Genomic DNA, 21,805 nt, shown 5'->3' on the forward strand with positions numbered 1-21,805 from the left:
GAAATTCCCTGTTTTTGGTGTGTGTGTGTGTGTGTGTGTGTGTGTGTGTGTGTGTGTGTGTGTGTCTGTGTAGATATATAGATAGATATATAGATAGATATAAAATATGTACAGCGATCAGCCACAACATTAAATCCAGTTTTAATGTTGTGGCTGATCGCTGTATAAGTGTGCCAATTAGACTTTAATCGAGTTTCATGTAAATCTCCGAATAATGTGAGACGTACTGAGGGAAACATTAACTCTAGCTGCACAGGCTGAAGTCTGTTTTCATTATCATCAGTTTATACAGACATTCTTTGTTCAGTGATAACCTAGCTTGTCATCTTTAAGCTGCAGATGTGACTGCAGAAATAATTTCAAACAGGCAATGGCAAAATGCATTGTCTGTTTCTGTCATCTGAATTTGATTGGTTTGGTTATTCAAACGGACTTTTCTGTTAAATGCTAATAAATCAAAACCCCCACACACATCCAGCATGCCATGTACTGTTGATAATGAAATATCTGAGTAGTGCTACGTGGTTACCACAGCGTTTACTCTGGCTTTTCTCCAGATTTCATCCCATTTTCATGTACACAAAACACTCTCAGTCAGTTTGGGCTTTTCTTCGTTTTTCTCTTTGGTAGTGTGGTGACCGGGTTATTTTTAAACCGATTTTCTCTGGCTTGCTGTTCTTGCAGGCCTTGGTCGAGACTAATCTTATTGTTCAGCCTGGGTAGAAGTTTGGTCAGAGTTGGTTTAGAAGGATTTCGGTTGGAATTACATAGATGTAACAAACAGAAAACTGACTTTTTGTTGAATATCCGCTTTTTCTTGTTCTTTTTTTCCCCATTATAGTTGAGTACCGACATTAAAGTAGAGGCAGCTCGAATTCACACAAAGTCAAACAGTTCCTGGTACGTAATGGAAATGTTTATCGGTGATGCTTCTCTGTATGAGCTGTCACTTGCTGTACATAGTCGCACTCTACAGAAACAGCCGGTGTCTGTTGCTACGGCAAACATATCTAGTGTCAGTCTGGGAACACATCCGTTTGCTTTTTGTGGCGAGTAAACACTCCAGCGGGTTGATAGATGAAAAAGATGAAAATTCTTTTTGCATTGTATCTGAATTCACACAGAGCCTATAAAAATGAAGATTAACGGGAGATCCCAAAATGTAGTCCATAAACTATTTTGTCATTTATATCTGACTTAAAAACAGTCTGACTGTGCCAGATCAAACGTTAGTGAACCATGGATGCTTGTTTTGTTTTCCTACACTTGGAACTTTGGGCGATTAAAAGGTGTCACTGTGTCTGATTGAAGGGTAGCAAATAATCTCTCTACGGCACCAGTTGTTTTTGTGAGGCCATTGTTATCGGTGGAAATCAACATTTCAGGGACTGCAGTCAACAGATCCTAATTAGAGGCGACACAGTCTTCCTTTAGCGATTATTGTGCCGTTGGACGTTTTATTTCCATTTCCCTTACATTTTGTGTGTGTGTGTGTGTGTGTGTGTGTGTGTGTGTGTGTGTGTGTGTAATGGAGTGTGTAAATTGGATGAATTGGAGGACGTCGCTGACCTTCACCTGCTCCCAGGTCAAACAATAGCGTCCAGAATCACGTCGTCAGGAGAATGTGGGAAAGAATCCTAAGAGGTGTCCGGCGTCTGTGTGCGTGTGTGTGTGTGTGTGTGTGTGTGTGTGTGTGTGTGTGTGTGTGTGTGTGTGTGCACGCGATGTGTGGGTGGAGGCCATATGAACATCAGTAGGTCATCTTAGTCACTTATTGATCATGCTGGCCCCAGAGCGTGACATTAGTTGAATGTCGGTGGAGGATTAACACAGTATGTCTATAGAAAAGGTGGACAGCAGCAGCACATTTAATCCTGAACTTGTCTTGTGGCACCACCCACATGGTCACTCCCATGCACTGATATGATTGCCCTTGTTTTAATGGTTTGGCCCTGCATGACCGGTATGATATTCATGTAGAGGTCAAAGGGGTGATCATCCAAATGTTACACTTTAAAGTTTACAGTTCTTCAGTATTGGCTAAATCTGACATCCCCGTCATGCTGATATTAATTAAAGTGTATTTTCCCTGATAAATAAGTGACTAAAGTAAATTAGTAGAGTATATTATTTAAATAAATCTCAGCAAAAATAAATGTCATTGTACATGTGTTGCTCGAGGAACAGCACTGCATTCTGTGAAAGCTAAACCTAAGAAATCCCAAGGTAAGGTGCAAGTAAAATGGAGTGATGGACAAGATATGAGAATCTTGTGGTGCAATTTAAAAGTGTACAATGTTAGGGAGGACTGGAGAATGTGGATAAACTCTGCGTGGCGCGGCTGTGGCTCAGGATGGGGGAGCGGGTCGTCCGCTACTCAGAAGGTCGGTGGTTCGAGCCCTGTTTCCCCCAGTCCGCATTTCGACGTGTCCGTGGCCAAGATAGACGTGTGAATGGGTGAATGTGGCAGGTAGTGTAAAGCACTTTGAGTGGTCAACTAGCAGAGAGGAGAAAAGCAGGATATAAATGCAGTCCATTTACCCTTTTGTGAGCAGGCTACAGCTCTTCGGGTCTTGCTTTTCCACATGAATATTAACCACTTTTTCTATTTGGGGATGGAGGACTAAAATAAAATAATGTTGTGCTTCGACTCTAAGAGGAAGGGGCGGTGGGTAGGTGAAGGTGTGTGTATGGGCACAGTATGTGTGTGTAGGGTTGCCTGGTGTTTGTCTCCTCCACAATCGCACGCACACCTCATACGGCAGGTTTGGGCTGTTCCATATGGATGACACTCATATGTGGCAGGTCTCGGTGCATCACAATGTAGGCGGCTGTTTGTGTGTGCATCAGCAACTCTTCAGAGGCATCAGAAAATCTTTTTTTTTGTGTGGGCAGATTTTTTACACATTTATTTTAACATAAGTGTGTGGATGTCCACATACTTTACAGTGTATGATCCCTCTGTATGTTCATCCTTCATTTACCTGCATTGTTGCGCTTTTCTTTCTCTCTGTAGCGTTAGATATGTATTGCGGTTTCCATTCCTAGTGTCAGTTACCGTGCCTGTTGCAGCAGAAAAATGAGCTTCATTTGAACGCTCTCTTTCCAAAATGTTGTACTGTGTATCCATGTGTGGGAAAATTTCCTTGCTCAAAACTAATTACTATTCATTCAGTATTCCAAACCCTAATGACTGCACTCTCATAAATGTAATTCACAGTTTTCAAGATGGATGATAATAGTTTCCATAATATGCTTTATTGAAATACTAACATTCTTAATTACATTGTCTTCATATTGAACATATGAAAGGTCTTTTTTCTACAGATGATTCAAATGTCCCCTTATCATCATATGTTCTACAAAAACTGTCCTGTAGTTGCTCTGGATCGTTGAAGTGGGGGAAAAGGCTACCCAATGCCTTTGCCCTTCCTGAATAAGAGGGGGCCAAGGTGATTTGTATTATTTTATTTTTGTCCTTAAGATAAGAGGAAATGTTAAGGAAAGGTTACTTTTGCTGGCTTTTGCATTTCAATTAATCCTTTTGAGTGAAGATCACTTGTGACTGAATAATTGATATGAAAGTGCAGGAAAATCCTTATTGGTTGATGTCTGACCTCAGCTTTATTGTGCTCTACAGTGGTGTTGCGATTTTTACAGCCCGGCGTCTACACTGTGTGTGGCTATTGCGGCTTTGTTATCAGGCTGTAGGTAGAGATGGAGGGACAGATGAAAAAGCAGGGGGGTTGGACAGGAAGAGAGATGGGATTTATGCTAACATGCTGGTAGGAAGGAAGGGGATTTATTTGGCCCTTTGTGAAGACTGATGTCATTACACTAGACCCCACCTCGACACCCTCTTTCCCTCTTGACTTTCGTTTCCGTACCCCATTCCCTCTTCTCTCCCCTCTTTCTATTTACCTTTGTCTCTGGCTCTGACTACTCTGTAATCCCTAGGGACATGCTTTTCATTTATTCTAAGCCTACACCTTTTTCAATTCTATCTCGCTCATGTCTTTAAGACTCCCTTTTTCTTTTTCCTCTACTCAGAATCAATACTCCACTGGTGAGTTTGTGAATGTGTGGTTGTCTCCATCTTTTCTTCAGTCTGCCATGCATTATCATCCATATAAATAAATTTAGATATACATAAAGAGAGCATTGCCTCCTACAGCTGAGATGCTGTCAGTCCCTCTAACATGTACTTCATTATTATGGCTCTCACGTGTGCCATCAGTCATTACACTGCCTTGTACCCCACACCATAAGACATACAAGGCTACACACATAAACAACAAGCTAATAAGATGGCTAGCATTTCCCTTGCTAAATGGAATAGGACACAGTCTTATTCTAGTGTTGAACCAGTTTCTTCTGTGGTTCAGTACTTTTAATTAATGCACAAATATAGTTCTGCTAAGTTCTTGTAAAAGCAAAGCCTGTGGCACTAACCACAGGAGTTTGATTTTGTATTAAACAGTACATAATAAAACTTTCTTAATGTAAAAGTTGCAAATTCCAACTTGCATTTTGCATTTAAAGTTAAAGAAATAGTTTGACATAGTGGGGAATATGCTTACTTGTTTTCTTGCCGAGAGTTAAATGGATTGCCGAGAATTAGAAGATCAAACACAGTACAGTAGTCCAGTACACAACCCCCCCCCCCTCGGACGGAGATGGGCTAGCTGTTTACCCCTCTTTCCTTACCTGTATTCTTTCTTGGTTTCATATTTATTAGTTCTTCTGTCTTAGAAATCCATCTCACACTGTAGTTAAAGCACCACTAGCCGTAGATGATGAAATCACAGGTGACTGGAGGATATCGAGCTCTACCTAATCATATGTCCTTCATTTACCGTACGTCCATACAGCATCATTGCCCAGTGCTTTAGCCCAGCACCCCGCTCACTGAGAGCGGTTTGAACTACGGGTTGGTGAGGTGGTTTAACACCGGGCTCACCTTGAAGGAGATGAAACAGTAGCAGTCACAGTTACTCTCAGTGCTCGTCAGAAAGAAAAGAAAAAAAATTACCCAAACACTACCACCACACTCTCAGGGTTGTTCACACACACACATACTCACACGCACACTTTCTTGACATTTGTCAGCCCCCCTCTCTGTATATTTCATCATGGTGAGGCAAGGCATTGCTAACATGCCAAGCGAGTGCTTTCTCTTGTTCAGTGTCTCACTGTCAGGGAAAGGGATTTTTTTTATGCCTCTCTCCGTGGCAGACTCAAGTGCTTCAATTTTCCCCTTGCTTGGAGAAAGTGACTGCACAAAACCTTTGGAGTCCATAGGCTATCGGGAAACGGCTATGCAGAGTCACAGCCAGTTCTGCAGAGACTGGGCCAGACTCCAAAGGTGGATTGTGGGTTAGTTAAAAATGGGGCAAAACCTCTGAGCCAATTCAGGCAGGCAACTTGAAGAGTGCTACACTGTTCACATTGACATACTCTATTCACGGTGGTATATATCAAACACGCCCTCACAAAAAAGGGGGTGTACATGAGCTGTCAGTGCACTTCTCAGTCATTCTGCTTAAAAGTAAACAGCTCAGATTGCAAACACCGATACTCTTCCTCCGCAGCATCCACCTGTAAGCTCTGATTCCAGGTCCTTCATTAGATTTATTCTTCAGATAAATGTGTTCCAGGTTGTCCAGTGTGACATGTTGCTAAGCCCTAACCAACTCTATGGAACTTAAATTCGTAATGAGTCACATTTCATAGTAAATTTAACCAACTTATAACACTGAAATGATGTAACAAATCATTTTGGTCCTCCTGAAAAGAATTTCAACAATATGTTCCAAGCTGACTGGAGACTTTTTCATTCATGCTGCATCTTTGTCAAGTGATTAAAAAAAATAGTTGCGTAGACCCTGATGCACCCACACAGGTGTGGCTAAGAAACTTGCAAAGCTCTCTCCGGCGAACTCACCGATCTTTGAGCCCTGATCCACCTAGTTGACCTCAGAGAACCGGCGCCAACCAAGGCTGTCTAATCAAACGTCTCCTGTTACAGGTTGCACTTGAAAACACCCCCAAGACTTCAGCCTGCAACAAGCTGCATCCAAAAAAAATTGCATGATGAGGGTTAAATTAAAATTGGACTGGAAAATTGGACGTTTTTCATTGCCTGGTCTTGTTGGTTTTGTTAAGTGGATGATCAAACTTTTGACATATCTCTGTAGCGCTTACTGCTGTTATGTTTTCGCAGCATCTACTGTTCTAAACACAATGACAGTATGTAACACACTGTCATTGAACATAGAACAAAGAATTGAACAAATGTCAAACAAAGATGTCAATCAGGATTGTGTCAAATTAATGACCTGCAGAGAAGGGCTGTAGTCAACCAGCAACACCCTTCGGTTTTCACAGGAAGTCTGTCCCTCCTGTCGCCGCAGTAAATAATGGACTTATCCTGGAAGACTATTGATTTAGGGGTGTTTCTCGTTATTAAAGTGAATCCGGCGACTGAGTTTGGTTGGACGAGAGCATATTGACCAACCAATCGAGCAGCTGACTGGGAGACTAAAGCCCTACAACAGAGAGCAGCAGCAGACAGGTCACTGCTTTAAATTTCTTTGAGAGTTAATGTTGGATGTTTCCTTTGTCTCCACAGCAAAGAAGACCTGTGCGACCACAGACTTCGCCTGTAAGAATGGACAGTGTGTTCCTGCTAGGTGGCGCTGTGACGGAGAGCCAGAATGTGCAGACGGTTCAGACGAGGCTGATGCAATCTGCAGTAAGTAGCTGCACAGACACGCAGACAGACAGACAGACAGACATACACAACCACAAATGTAGAAGAACAATGCCACAAAGGCAAACGTACAGAGTGACAGTGGGAAGGTTATGAACACAGTCAAGAAGCTCAGCACACACACACATTTGACAGCTACATATACTGTATGTGTACAGTAGTTTACAGTAATGTGCATATAAGTCCGTGTTTTTAATGAAATGAAGGACTAGAAAAACATGATTGTTCCAAAACATGTATAAACATCATTGTTTTTGTCTTTTTTACAGTAATTAGTGTCATGTTGTGTGACCTCCACGCACATGCGCGTGCACACAGTTTCATTAGGCATAAAGCAGTCCAAGGGTTGTTCAGACTCAGTGTTTCACTTTCTACTGTGTTCCAGCTGCTGTGTCGACCGTGTCTTTTCTTGCACATTACCTCGGAAAATGGCCCTCAGTTGCTTTCCTTTTTTTGGTATGCTGCGTGCATTAAAAGCATTTATGTGTTGTGTGTAGGGTCACATATTACTTTTTTACGCACTGATAGAAAGCTTTTTGTCAGTTCATACCTATTAGGTGCATTGCTGTTGCCCATTTTATAGGCATAGCAAGCGTTTGCTGCACATGCTGACTGTTGGACAATGCCAGCCAGTGTAGCAGAAACTACACTGACCAATGTCTGTTTATGCGCGTCTTTGATATTACTCAACGGATAAACAGAAAAAAAACATGCCTTGTAAATAGGTTTTTGATTGTTTCACGGTCTTGTTGATCATATGAACTAATATAAGTCATAATCTGAATGATTAATTTGAAACGCGTTTGGAAAAAGAGCCCCTTGTGAATGCAATAAAATAATGCATGGAAGTCATTATCAGCCCAGAGACCATTTGTCCATCACCGAAATACTCAAAATCATCAGCTTGCTCGATTATTATTATTATTTTTTTAAAGCATATGTTTTCAGCATCCGCTAGTGTAATTACGAAACAGACGTTAACTGTTGCAGGCTTGTATATAAGGTTGGCAGCGGGTGAGGTCACTTGCTGCTGCAATTACGAAAAATGGAACAACGCCCACCGTGATTAGTGGACTTTTTTAATCAGCAGCAGGTCAGAGGTAACCCCGTATTTACAGGTCGGGAACTGGACTGCAAAGGGGTGCAATGAGTGTGAGATGAGGCGGGGGGGTGTAATACAGCACGTTTGTGTTTGTATGCTGGGAACAGAGGATCAAAAGAGAGGGAGGAAGAGACTGAAGAAAATTTGTCTAGGTGTGTGATTTTAAGCAGTGTTTCATGGACTGACACTGGATTTTTTTTTTTTTTTCTTATTTTGGACAGGAAGTTATTAACTGGCTTTTGGGGACATATATGGTAGACATCAAATGGCTATGCTGACGCAAGAGTATTTTCAGAAGCTACCTAAGAACTTTGCACGGTGATGAACTTTCAAACCTTTTTCTTTTAGTTTTTTAAACTTTTAGGTTTACGGCAAGGAAGGGTTTACACGAGATACCGGAGCAGCTGAAAGAGGGTGGGGTCTTAAGGCTTTGAAAAAGACTTGAGAAATAAATGATTATAAAATTCATATGCATAGGTATGGCTCAAATATGGGTTTGGGAGAGAAGAGTAGGAGAGGTCTGGATGCTGATGGCTTTGGGTTTTGGTGAGTTTCATAAAAGATGATTTTGGGAGAAATTAGGCCTTGAATATCAATAAAATTGCTGCAAGTAACATACTATTTTGATAATCCATAACCAAGCTGCCAGAACTACCCTCTGCAGTTGTTTTATCTTTTTCTGTAACTAATAACATTCTCTGATCTTCTTTTTGAAGCAGCAGCCAAAGACTGCGCTTTTGCGAAGGCCATGTTCAGACCAAGAATACCACTGCATCACAAAACACAGCCTCCTCATTCAGACCAATGTAGGCTGTCTGGCAAAATAGTGTCTCAGCTTTAGTCGTGTCTGAGCATTCAGACTTGGTTTATATTTCATCGTCTAACCCGTACCGGCTCTAACGCTAAACGAGGGCTTAACTGTAATTGGAGTATCACACTGACCGGGCTAGCGGAGTTCTGAGGCGCTCTCATTAGGAGTCAGCAGAGGTATATGGTGCTTCGAAAGCATCGTGACCCAGGTGTTCAACAGCGAAGTTGAAAGTGGTTCAGCTACTAGGGCGGGAGGAGAAGGAGATAGAATACAGACATACAAATGTTCACATGGATTCACATGGATTCACATTTTAATCTCACACATAACCAGTGTTTCCTCCAAAGATCAGTCACAGAGCAGACCAGAGCTACCAGGGGTCAGTCTTTCCACTTCTGTCTAATCCCAAATCTCTCCATTTGTTTTGACTACCTTCCAGCTCCTATTTGCAATCTGCGTTAAGATGAATAGGTGATCAAAGAGCCCTTTTGAGGTTTCTCAAAGTAATAAGTCTAATTGGGATAGGCCAAGGACATGTGTGGATGTGTGTGTTCGTGCACATGCCTATAAATGGTCTGAACGTGTGCACTAGCATAAGTGTTTGTATAAAGCTAGAGTCAATGCTTGTATTTAGTATTCATCACAAGGTGAATCCGTAAGTCATTTCATCAGATTAGTGGACTTGTGGTTGAGTCTCATTATGTCTAATCAAGGTCAGACGCTGTGAGAGTTTTTCATAACTTTCTCAGCCACATTGATCCTCAGGGCTGTGTGTGTGTGTGTGTGTGTGTGTGTGTGTTTGTGTGCATGCAGCAGAACGTGTGTGTGCTTTTGCGTGTGTGCGCTTTGGTCAGAAAACAGTAAATTAATAGTAGTTGTTGAGTTGAGCACTATGGGGGGAAAAAAAAATCATCTATTTATATGCTGTTTTAAAGCATGGTATTGATATTTAGCAAGTAAATCTTCTGGAAATTCAATTGTGACATTGTTTGTGGACAATCCAGTGAATTAAATTCATGAAAATTAAGTTTTGCAAAAAAAAAAAAAAAAAAAATCTCAGATCACCAACAGTTACTTATCTGTATTCTGCGAGACAGTAAGAAACAAATTACAGGAAAAACGAAAAGAGCAGCCAGACGACCTTGATTGGGCTTTGGCATACCTTCTACAAGTCTCGGCACAGCATTCTTCTAAAAGATGTGTTTTAATGATGGGGATGGAGAGCCCTTTGGAACGCGTCGGGCCATAAATCTCCCATCGATGCAGTACCATTCAGTGACTCCTGATTTCTTGTTTATGAGCATCTGCATTTGTTAGGTTTCTGCACTATTATATTTATTTTGTCTTTATAGTATCATATCACCAAACTATTTCTGTTACCACCACCGTATATCTGTGATCAGACCTCCATTTCCATTTCACTCTCTGCTCAGTTAATATCACACTGGACTTTATCTTATTTACTGTATCTGTCCCTTTCTGTGTCCTCTTTCTACCAGCCCACCGTCTTGAATCACATCTTCTTCTCTGTCCTGTTGCTCTCGTCCCTGCTGGATGTCCTCCACTTTCTGATCTGAGTTCAGTTTAAGTAATGCCTTTGATTTCATTGATTTTTCCTGGGAGGGAATCGATGGGCTGATCCCTGAGACCTCTGGTCGACTGCTGATTAAGTATGGACTTCTGATGACGCCGCTGAAACCACACACACGCGCACACACACTCTGGCTCCTCAGGAGCTGTCTGTAATTACATGTCTAAAAAGGAATCTGGCCTTGAGGGGATGTGGAGAAAATGCTCAATCAAATGAATGGTGGTTGATGCATCAAAGAGTGTGTGTATCTACACACTGTTCTGCACCGATCTTAAGTGAAGATATCATCTCTCAGTAGTGGTTGCAGGAGCAATATGAGTCATATTACCATAAGTACCATAAAGTCACTGTTACTAAATAGGTAACAGTAGTGTTTGAAATAAACAAGCCAACAATAAACTACAGCCCAAATATTTAAACTGGATGTGGTTTACTTTTTGATCACTTTCCACACCTGACACTTTCTCAAGAAGTTCAGTGAACTTGTCATTTAAATGAATGCATCCTTACAATTCATCATATAAGCATTTTCTTATTCCATTTGTTCAAGTATTTAAGTTGCTGTGAAACAAATTAACAGTCATTAAAATTTCTTAAGCAGCATCATTGTTGTTTCACCGCTGAATAGTTCATTTTAAGGGTGTTTGTTAGTGAATCCAGGAAATCTTAACTGATAACTAAATGCCAAAGAATTACACACAATTATCCGTCTTCAAAAAAAAAAAAAAACACTCATCATTGACCACCCCTGGAGCAACTGTATATTTTCACATAGCTATTGAATTTGCATAATCTGCTACACTGTGGGGAGCCCATGTTCATAATCCATGTACCAGGCATCAAAGCTCTGATTTTCTAGGGTCTAGACATTACAAAAGTTAGCGTCCATTTACTCTTGAGTGGCATCAGCAAGATCTTGCCTTCGACAGTCACTGCTGATTGGACTGTCTGAAGCACTGTTTATCTCCATCTTTATGTGCGCACGCTCTTTCAGCTCTGCTGCCGCATATCTACACTCCAGGGATTAAAGTGAGCCCTTCTCTCCACCAAAGTGTCCCTGTATAGATAAAGGTTATTGAATTGCAACATCAGACGCTGAACCAACCCCAGTCAGCCACAGTCCTCTGCCAGTCCAGTTGATGCTTCAAAACTTTGAATATATACAGAAAACGGCTTGAGTGTTTATGATCTGTATTATTTGGAGGAAACAGAGAATGTTTTGTATTCATAAAAGAAAAGTCTTGTATCATCAACGAAATGAATCACTACAAGAGTACTCAGACATACGTGCATTTCATACTTGGAGGCAGTGCAGATAAAGCCTGTTCTATAAAGCCTCTAAACTCACCGTGGAACACAATGGGAGGACAAGAGACGAGCACAAATGAGAATTTTGACAACTCTAGAAGTCAAGCAACCTCACACATCCCGGCAGAATAGCATAGTGAGATAAAACAGAAACCAACAGTCTTACTATTCTGTTTGGTTGTGCTATCATGATATCAAAGCAGTTATATTTTTCATTTAATTAAGAAAAAAAAGACCGTTTGCTTCTTTGATATGAATGCCTGTATTTATTTAATTCATCTTAAAATTACGCTATTCCACAAACTAAACTCTGTTCTCTATCAGTGCAGCACCGTTACATTCTAAAAAATGTTCATGTAATGCTATAAGACAGTCAAATGCATCATTAAATGTTATGAATATAGTATTACACCTAAATAAATACTGATGTGATGTGATACTGATCATCTAATTAGACCTTTTTTTTATTGCCAATTTACCCAACATTATAGGGTATTAAAACTGCTCTGATATTAAATTTCTTTCTTTCCATCTGATGAAACTCATTAATTTAAAGGCACAAATTGTCAAAGCAGGGCCGCTCATCGCAGCGTGGCTTCTCTCCCACTCTTAGTGGCCACGATTTTTAGAGCTCATATTGGTCACTACTGATTTCTGTTCTGTCGGGATTAGGATGAGCTTCAGGAGAAATTTGTCTCGGGCATTTGAGAGGAACACAGGAGTTGCAGATGCACACAGCCTCTCCACATATACATGTACATTCAAACTACAGTTAACATTCAACATTCAGCATCTAACATTTAACATTCAATAACACACACAGATATTGCACACCCCCTTCAGTAAAAGCCATATTGTTAGATATTGCACAAATGTCCACCAGTTTCTTTTTTATATGGTAATTAAAGCACTACTGAGGAGAAAAGTTTAACAAAGATATTGAAAGGAGACAGTGAGACGGCTGGAGGACACCTGCTACTTGCCTTGCCCCTGCTAAGTATTTAAACAGTATACTATAGGGAGGAGGAAGGCTATGGTGTTTTTCAACCATGACTGCAGGATGTTCAGGATAAGGATATGGCTGATGACAATGAATGCTCTTTGACTACATATTGTAACTCTAGACACACAGTTTATAAACTAGTAACTGTTGTGCCTGCCTTGTTTTAATTATGTTTTAATTCTTGTTGTGAAATTCAGCTTTGATACGAGGCTGGTAGTAATATTACTAATTTTAGGCATGCCAGTGGTGTGGCTGTAGGGATGGCAATGTCAGTCCGTTGGTCCCCCACTTCGGTGCAGACTGAAATACCTTAGGCTCATTATCGGATGGATTGCCATGGAACTCTGTGCAGATTCTCATGGACTGTAGAGAATGAAGCCGCCTGACTCCAGTGATCCCTAACTTTTCATCATCATCGTGACCAGCAGGTCTGATTTTTCACTAATCCAGTGAATAATCTCACTAGCTGTGCTTTGTGCATGGTGCTAATTAGCAAATGTTAGCATGCTAACGCACCAAACTGAGATGGTGTCAGAGAGATTATACCTTTTCCAGCATGACAGCATTGTCATCGTGAGCATTTTAGAATGCTAATTTAAGCACTTAGCTCGAAGCACCACTGTGCTTTAGTCAAGCTTCGCTGAGCCATTTAAGTGGCTGTAGTCTTGTTTAAGTATGTTTGCATGAAACCCATGTGTATATTTTTTTATGTATTGGCAGTTAGCAGCTCTTTATGGTAGGGTGACCCATTCGGTACATTTATGTTTATATGAAAAAGTCACGTTAAAACATGAAAGTTTGAAAAATGTATTAATTCAGTTGCAGAGGCATCTGGATACTCTTGGCCAATATTGGCCAAGATATCAGTCTAACACTACTGTGACGCCAGCTGCCCTTTGGTGACAAATAAAGTCTAAACTTCAACTTTTACCTCCCTCCCCCTCCATCACTCTCTCCGTCCTTGCTGTCATCAGTTCCACCTGCTCATGTGTACTGATGTGGGGTTTTCCTTGCCCGTGCGTGCAGGGACAATAGGCAGGTCAGCATATTATAGTATGGAAGCATGAGGTTGTTCTAGTTAATTATTTTGGAATATTAACGGGACGGATCCAGTCAGTTGCGTTGTCGGACGGTTTCAATTTCATGCTTGAGGCAGCGCCAGGCGTAATTTCCCAAGTGGTCTTTCTCTCTCTCCCTCTTTTCACCTGCGTCTCTCTCCCTTGCTCTTTTAGTCTTGTGGAACTCCAGTGATCCCACCATCAAAAGTCACACAAGTAACTAATACACACACAGTCAAACACATGTTCACAAAAATTTAGAAACAGAGAGAGACACACTCGTATAACTGTGTGTGTACAACTGGAAGTGTGTGACTGAGCATACGGTCATGAGGTCACTCTGGTCTTTTATTTCGGAGTCATTCTAGTCTATTTTGTCTTCAGTCTCTTGTTATATGTTAGTTTCATAGAAAACTTCTGCTGCTCTGAGGTGAATTTGAGGTGAAACACAAGCACGCACACACACACACACACAAGCACTACTGCGCTAATGCACGCATACACATATGTCAACATTTTTCTATCATGCACTTTTTTGGTCTATTAGATAGTTTGGTGAGACTTCTATCCATTTTAATGGTGACTACAATCAGTGGGTGAATGCACACTTATGAGGGGGGGGGGTTCAAATCAGGTCTTTACTTTTATTGTCAGCTCTGGTTGTGAGTTACTGGCTCAGCCACTGAGAGCCAGTGGAATAAATGCAACAGGCTTTGTGTGGCCAACATGAAACTCAAAGCTCTGAGTTACCTCTTCTTTGGTTTGATTGGCTGAGCATACTGTGTCTGTCATATATTTCAGATTTTCTCCCACTATATTCTCTTCATGTGGTGAGTTATAGTACATTTGGGTTAATCACTTACCTCTGAAAACCATGATAACTTGTCATACTTGAATTTTGTCATTATTTACCCAAATACATCAGGCTGCGGGTAAGGAAAATGTAAACGTAGTTAGTTTGAAGCATTTGAACAAACAATGCTGCTGTTTTTCTGGTGAGGACAGTCTACGGTGGCAGTGTCCATCATCACAGTTTTTAGTAGCTGAGTCTCATCACAAAGTGACAGAATCGTGTGTGTGTGTGTGTGTGTGTGTGTGTGTGTGTGTGTGTGTGTTTGTGTTTTCTTGTGTAATCTGGCTCATAAATAATTGAAGATACAATACTGACAGTGAGATTAATGTCACCTTAGAAGTTGCTGGGAAAAAACAAACACTAAAAGGTCATCTCTCTCTTGCTCTTTCTCTCTGTCTCTTCTCATATTCTAAGCCCATCATCTCAGGCCTTCATGTGCAGTGTTCCGCTTATCTCGCTGTATCTTCTGGCATCTCATTAACCACAAATGTCTTTACCCTGATTTATATCAGTAATAAGTTAAATTGTATTGATTCCTTAAGGAGGATACAAAATAGCCACCTAACCGCGACGTACAGAACAAGAAATACCATAGAAATTAAAAATACACTGCATTTTAGCTGCCAAATGGTAGTCATTCTGCAATAATGATGTCCACAAACCTAAGGAGCCCTGTGAGAAATGCCCATTTCCTGAGAAAACCTTAAAAAACAATTATTAGAGCCTGTAAGTGGTCATTAGCGATGTAACTCCCATAAGCCGCACATAGAAAATCTAATAGATTCTCATTGAATGACCCAGTTCCGGGTACTCTAGGTAGAGCTTTTTAAGATTTTTGTAAGATAAGCAAATTTATAATTGAGTATTACCTTGATTCATGGAAAGTAAACAAAATTAACTTAACTAGTTAATTTTGGGTTTATAACTGCCTCTTATCACTTAATTTTTACTGATCAAGTTAAAGTTTCATTGAACATGGATTTTAAAAAACCTGCTGTTGAAATAATTACCAGTGGGAAAACCTCTCCGAGCCCATGTTTTCAGATCTGTTTTATTAATTAAATTTTCTGATATCAGAGAGCATTGGGATTCCCATGTTGTGGTTTTGTAAAGGAGAAACAGCAAACGTGCTTCCTTGTCTACACTATACACTGCATGACAATCAAACAGAGAAAACTACCTACACAGCAGTAACCACCATATGATTTGTTTTTGTTTTTTTTTGTCAGTTCCATTTTTCCATTCAATTAGTGACCCTTGCTCTTGGCTGGTTACCATTGATTGGTGGTCAATATGTTTTTGCTCTCAGAGGGCGTCTTGTGGAGCTGGAACTGCCTGATGGGATTGCTTTTGTTAGTGTTTTGTCCGTGTTTGTAAAGACCCATGCATAATAACAGTTATGTTTTCATTTTTATTTTTTGACCCCAAACTGAAACACACTGGAATACAGGTGTGGTATCCAAAAGCAGACTTGGCAGACAGGACAGGTGAGATTTAGACAGTTTTTATTAGGTCAAAAGGGAAACAGTCAGACAGGCAAACAAATTCACTACCATAGGCTAAGGTAGGAGAGCAGCGGGAAAAAGTCAGTATACGGTTCATAAGAATAGGTACAGTCAGGGAGAACAAAATAGACCTTTCTTGTAGAAGGAATTTGACTTGTCACAGCAAGTTTGATAGTATAACAGTATAGGTCAATATGCACAGCATAAAGATTAATCACATGAACTAGAAGCAGAAGAGCAAAGAGACAAAGAAGGAGTAGGTATCTCCATGACAAAAGCATATGCTTTTACTAGTAATCCTAATGCTGGTCCAACAGGTGGTGTTAGATAAATAGTTACATAGTAAAGTAGGACACAACTTCATGTATGAACCAACTGTACAGTACAAAATTTGACTAAACTGGAGGCAGCGGGCATCAGGACAAAGCTTCCTTTTTGCAGTTGATAAATACAGTATGAAAACGATCAGTCAAGCAAATGTTGGATGATAAAAGTTGGATGGATGATACCCATAGAGAGTTGCTGTTTTTCTGCGACCAAATCAGTTTTGCAGGAAATTGTTTCGCCAGACTGAATCAAATTTCTGACGTTTTCAAGGCTACTAAACTTCTTAAAGCATGTAATTTAACTGAGGTCACTTTGCGTCGTGATGACTTTGAAAGGCAACTTACAGCCAGTAGATGTCATATAATATTAGAAAAGTCCATTCAGAAGCCTTCAGATGTCTACTATGCTCTCCACATAATTTGGCTGCCTTATTTAATCTTTACACCCCTGCCTTTCTGCCCCGACCCAGCCTTCGAATACACTGCCACGGAGGAAATAAGCTCAGAGTTTGGCTGTCAAGTTCAGCCCCCTGCTGTGTGTAAATAGGTTCCGACTCTCCTTGTCCTTCTCCTTCCTTTTGTCTGCCTCCTTCTGCTGCAGTCTCTCATTAGTTGAGATGTGGCACTTGCCACTGGCAGTATTTTTAATGCCCAATGTGTCATCTACTAAACAACCCTTAAAAGGGGACCTGTTTGCAGAAAGTGGCAATTTCCTATGAGAGTGCTGGTGTCGTGCTGTATACACCCCCCCCCCACGGAACTGACAGACCCACAGTCCGGACTGTGCTAATGGATCCGCATTTAACAAGTCCCTTCTCTCTCCCTCCTAAAGCTTAGAGAGAAAAAGATATGGAGACTGAGGAAGCGGGGGGGGGGCGCACCCTCTTCATTTAAACTTTGCAGCAGAGATCCCTGGAAAAAAAAATTGTACCACCTAAGAGACACATGAGAAATCTCAGTCACAAACAAACTGTAGGTACGTTTCCACCCACCTGTTTTTATACACAATTTCATTTTGTGCAAACAAAACTTGAGCGGTGGAAATGCCAGAAATTTGCAGACTAGTAGACATACAATTATATAGTATTATACTATATATAATAGGACGTTTTAAAGTTGTGATGGAAACAGATTCTTTTGAACAGACCTTCGTGTTGTGATACCAGTGATACCTGATACCTTGTCTCCTTTTTTTACCTTGTCCTACGCACAAGCACGACAGCCCCTTGTTTCTGATTGGCTGGAACAGTGTTGTGTGGCTCGGTCTGAACCGCTTTTGGTTCTTTCCCATTTTTTTTTTTTTCAGCACACACACACATAACGGACAGCTAGCGGACAGTGAGGAGATACTCACTGAATTTGACAAAAAAGCATATTGGATTAGAATCACTGACTATACCTTTTAAGGTAAACAATGGAAACACACGCTGATACTGATTTTAGTTTTCCAAAATTTCTGGAATTTGCATAAAACTTGCACAATATTTTATTGCCAACATAATATCTGTCCATTATCTAAGAACCTTCTCATAATTTCTGACTCCCTTGGAGTACTATCACTAGATCCCTGTGTTATTTTTCTTTTTCTGATTTTATTCCACTCCATGGCTTTTATTTGCTTATCTCCTTGTTTTGTTGCCATCCCACTTCTTTCTTCTGTCTCTGCACCTGCTCTCTCTGATAATTTTTTTTCACTCCTTTTCCCTGACTTTGATCTTTCTCTCTCCAACATACTCCCTCCTCTTCCTACATCAGGGCCACAATAATTGGAGATCAGTGTTCCAATGAAGGCTGCTAATCAACACTAACCTTCATTTAAAATGTAATCTGATATTAACCACATACGCCCTCTCCGTAAATTGGATTTCACATCTGAAGGACGGGGGGGGGGTTTCTGCAATATCGATGTAGTAGGTCACTGGGCAACTAAGTCCCAACCTACCCTCATTTACATTGAGTGCCTAGGGGTCAACAAACTAAACCAAACTAAAGAGTCAAAAAGTGCACAGAAATGTGTGAAAAGGAATTCTCTGGAGACCTCCCCAAATATTTAAAGTCTGTTTTAATAGTTGGTGTCATCCATTGGCAACTGTCCCACACCCAAACATTGGGCCTAAATAATGCAATGAACTCTTGTAGGGGAGAAAGGTGCACGGATGGCAACACTGTGATGATGCTGGCTTTAGGCACCATCCACCTTCCGTTGCAAGTAAAGCCAAAAAATGAAGTCAGTGTAAACGTCTCAACCAGTCAGGGACACCATAACAGTTGAGTGGGATACGTTAGGGTGAAAACTAAAACTTAATTACGACATCGGCGTTTTTTTACTGCCAAATTATATTGTCCGTCTCCCTTATCATTATTGCGATTTACTGCAAATATTAAACCAGTGAACATTTTTCAGCCTCTCTCTGGTCTTTGGAAACTCTTCTCTCATTCCATAGGCTTCCTCATTTTCCATGGTCATGAAACATTATGCTCCAGTTCTCTGTGTGCATTGTTAGGATATGCAGAGAACACACACTCATGCATTCACACACATATTATGTACCCCTGCTTACAAACAACCAAACACACACACACACTCAGTCATGCATACACAAATACTGTATCTGTAACCATCCTTACGGATACAGTAGATACACATGGGAACACATACCCACTTTGACGCATGCATACGCTAATTATACTTACTGTACATGCTTACACACACACACACACACACACACAGTTACTCCATCTCCAAAATAACTCACATGAATTAATTTTGTCCATGAACCGAGGTGTACGCTGGATAAAACATTCCTCTTCTGCATATTGCGAGTAATGCATTGCTTTGACTGATTTAACACCATATATGGAAAGAATTGTCATTGACCTGTGAAGTTCGATTTACATGTCATGTAGTTCCATCAACTTGTTTTATTTATTTTCTTCACTTGACAGCTCAGACTAACCCTCCAGGGCCTTCTCATGTCAGATGATGTTTTCAAAGCAGGAAATCAAATGGTATACCTGCACAATATGAGAGTTGCAAACCACTGAACCTAAAACACAGAAGTACTAAAACTGCATGTAATGATTATCTTCATTATAGTAATCTGCAGGTTTTTTTTTTTTTTCTTTTGATAAATTGATTAATCATTTAGTCTATGACCGTCAACCAAGTGTCCAAAACCCAAAGGTATTCAGTTTACAGTGATATATGGCAAAGAAAGCAATAAAAACTCTCATTTGAGAAGCTTAACCCAGAGTGTGTTTGGATTTTTTTTTGCTGCCTTTTTTCTTGAAAACATAATTGATAATTAATTGATAATCAAAACAGTTGATCATTTCTTAGTTGAACAACTAATCGATTAATCGACTACTTGTTTCAGCTCTAATGTGTACATAAGATATCATTTTTTAACAATTTAGAACGGAAACAGTTTTTCTGCATTACCCTTCAAACTCTATATGGCCTGACAAGAGGCTAGCTCAAAGCAGCTGTTAATGATCAAGGAAAGAAACAGAGGGTTAACTACATTTCATAATGTCTCCCCCATGGAGCCACCACACAGTCTTAACCCTGAGATGGCGCACATTCCTAAAGGGCACAAACACATGCAAACAAGGCAAGAGCCTAAACTTACCTTCAAGACTCTTTGAAAATAAGACCACTGCTTTGAGCGAGGTTAAAGCGCGTCACCTTGACAACATGACCCATTACAACTGATTAAACCATTAGACTTGCAAAGTCCTTACAAGCCGAATAATTGGCTGATCCATACATCTCTTGTCTTGTATGAATCATTGATGCATATAAGCAGTCTGTGAGCTTGAGGCCCTCATGCCTCCTGTCCTTTGGCTACTCCAGTCTTTTCTTCTCCCTTATAAAGGTTACAGCTCTAAAAGAAAAGAGTTTAATTCATACTGTATGCACTGCAATTCCTGAAAGAGATTAACTACGCATCCGCTACAAGGCTTCCACTATTTAGATGAAATTGCAGTCTCTCAAATTATAATATATTAATTGTTGACTACTTCTCCAAATCTCTGTTATGTTAAAATGCAATCCAGCCTACATCTCTAAATGGATTACAGCGTAACCTAGGGAGATTTGTATACAAAATTTTATGTTTGTGTGTTTTTGTTTGTGCATTAATGTGCATGTATATGCATCTGTTAGTGTTTGTTGGTGTTGAGTTTGTAGAAATGTTTCAGATCTGAATGAGTGAGTGACCAAATGAGAATTTCATGTCTATTGTGTGTGCATTTGTAGGCCCTCAGGTCACAAGAAAGCCGTGTTTGATCGTCTTCCAGCCCAGTGCCTCTGCCTCTCTCTTTGAGTGCGTGTCTTAGTATCATCCAATTGCCTTGGTTCCTATTTGTGTTTGTATTGATAGTCTCTGTTCCATGACCGATATCTGACCCCATTCCCCTCTCTTAAATCTCAATCCCATTTTTCTTCTTCTGCTCTCCCCTATTCTCTCCTTCTTACCCATCTGTCTGCATCCTCTGTATCGTTTGCCCTGTTTCATTTATTTTCCATGAAACCAGGTTGATCCAGCTAACTGAGGCTAAAAATAAAGCCATGGGCTTGAGAAATTGTCTGATACTAAATGGCTGAAATTGTATATGGTCTTTGTATAAGCAGACTGAGCAACCAGGGTGGCGCAGTACACGGTTGTTGTTTGATTCGAGGGATGCCTTGGCCCTGTTTTTACTGCACGGAGTAGCCAAGTGATAAAAGTTTACTGTTCTCCAGCGGGCACTCCCCAATTTATGGTGCAACCTCATGGCTAAAACTTGAGTTTGATTATCCTATTTCACAGACAATCAGCTGTTATGGACCCCCTGTTAGTTTAGACTTAATTGATTATCTTTCTAAGACATGTAAGAAATAAGTTCAATTTTCTCATTCTCTCTTACTTCATACATTATTATAAATATTGTCACACTCATTATTTGTAGTCATTTTTAAACTTTGTAGAGATTCTCACAAGTTGACAAATAATAAAGGGAAAAATATGGTATTTGACATGTTACACAAAAAAAGAGAGGCATGCATTTTGCTGTGGAGTAGATGTGGAGTGAATTGATATTCACAGCAGACCAGAGTTTTCTGGCATCCATAATATTCCACTGATGTGATGAGACATGCTTCTCAGATGTTTGCATAAAAAGACGTTAAAGAAAAGTACTTCATCAATCAGTGCTGTGCTGTCTTGAGTGCAGGAGAATTCTGTGTACCATTTTTAAGCATTTTAAATTCATTCTTCATGCCGGTACAGGGTAAATCATCCATAAGCCTCCATTGCTCCCCATTCATCATGTGCCATATTATCACATACGCTCCTCCCATGTGCCTTTGTTTTGACATTATGTCTCAGTGTCACAGACAGTGACTGCAGGATGACTTATATTACCTCCCGGCCTCATATGCATACCTCATAATGAATAAATTATCTTAGCATTAGCCTGCAGGGCTACAATC

The 21,805-nt window shown here is 40.4% G+C and overlaps 1 protein-coding gene across 5 annotated transcripts in view; it reads left to right on the forward strand.

Moving 5' to 3' along the window:
* lrp8 (low density lipoprotein receptor-related protein 8, apolipoprotein e receptor) overlaps positions 1–21,805 on the forward strand; it is a 175,445-nt gene that overhangs the window by 76,566 nt on the left and 77,074 nt on the right. For all 5 annotated transcript variants that reach the window (XM_040128434.1, XM_040128436.1, XM_040128432.1 and 2 more), the window contains exon 3: positions 6,632–6,754. In XM_040128434.1, coding sequence (XP_039984368.1) covers positions 6,632–6,754 — 123 coding nt within the window. The remainder of the gene's footprint in view (positions 1–6,631; positions 6,755–21,805) is intronic.

This window comes from Xiphias gladius, chromosome 6 (genome assembly GCF_016859285.1).
Source record: "Xiphias gladius isolate SHS-SW01 ecotype Sanya breed wild chromosome 6, ASM1685928v1, whole genome shotgun sequence".
NCBI lineage: Eukaryota > Metazoa > Chordata > Actinopteri > Istiophoriformes > Xiphiidae > Xiphias > Xiphias gladius.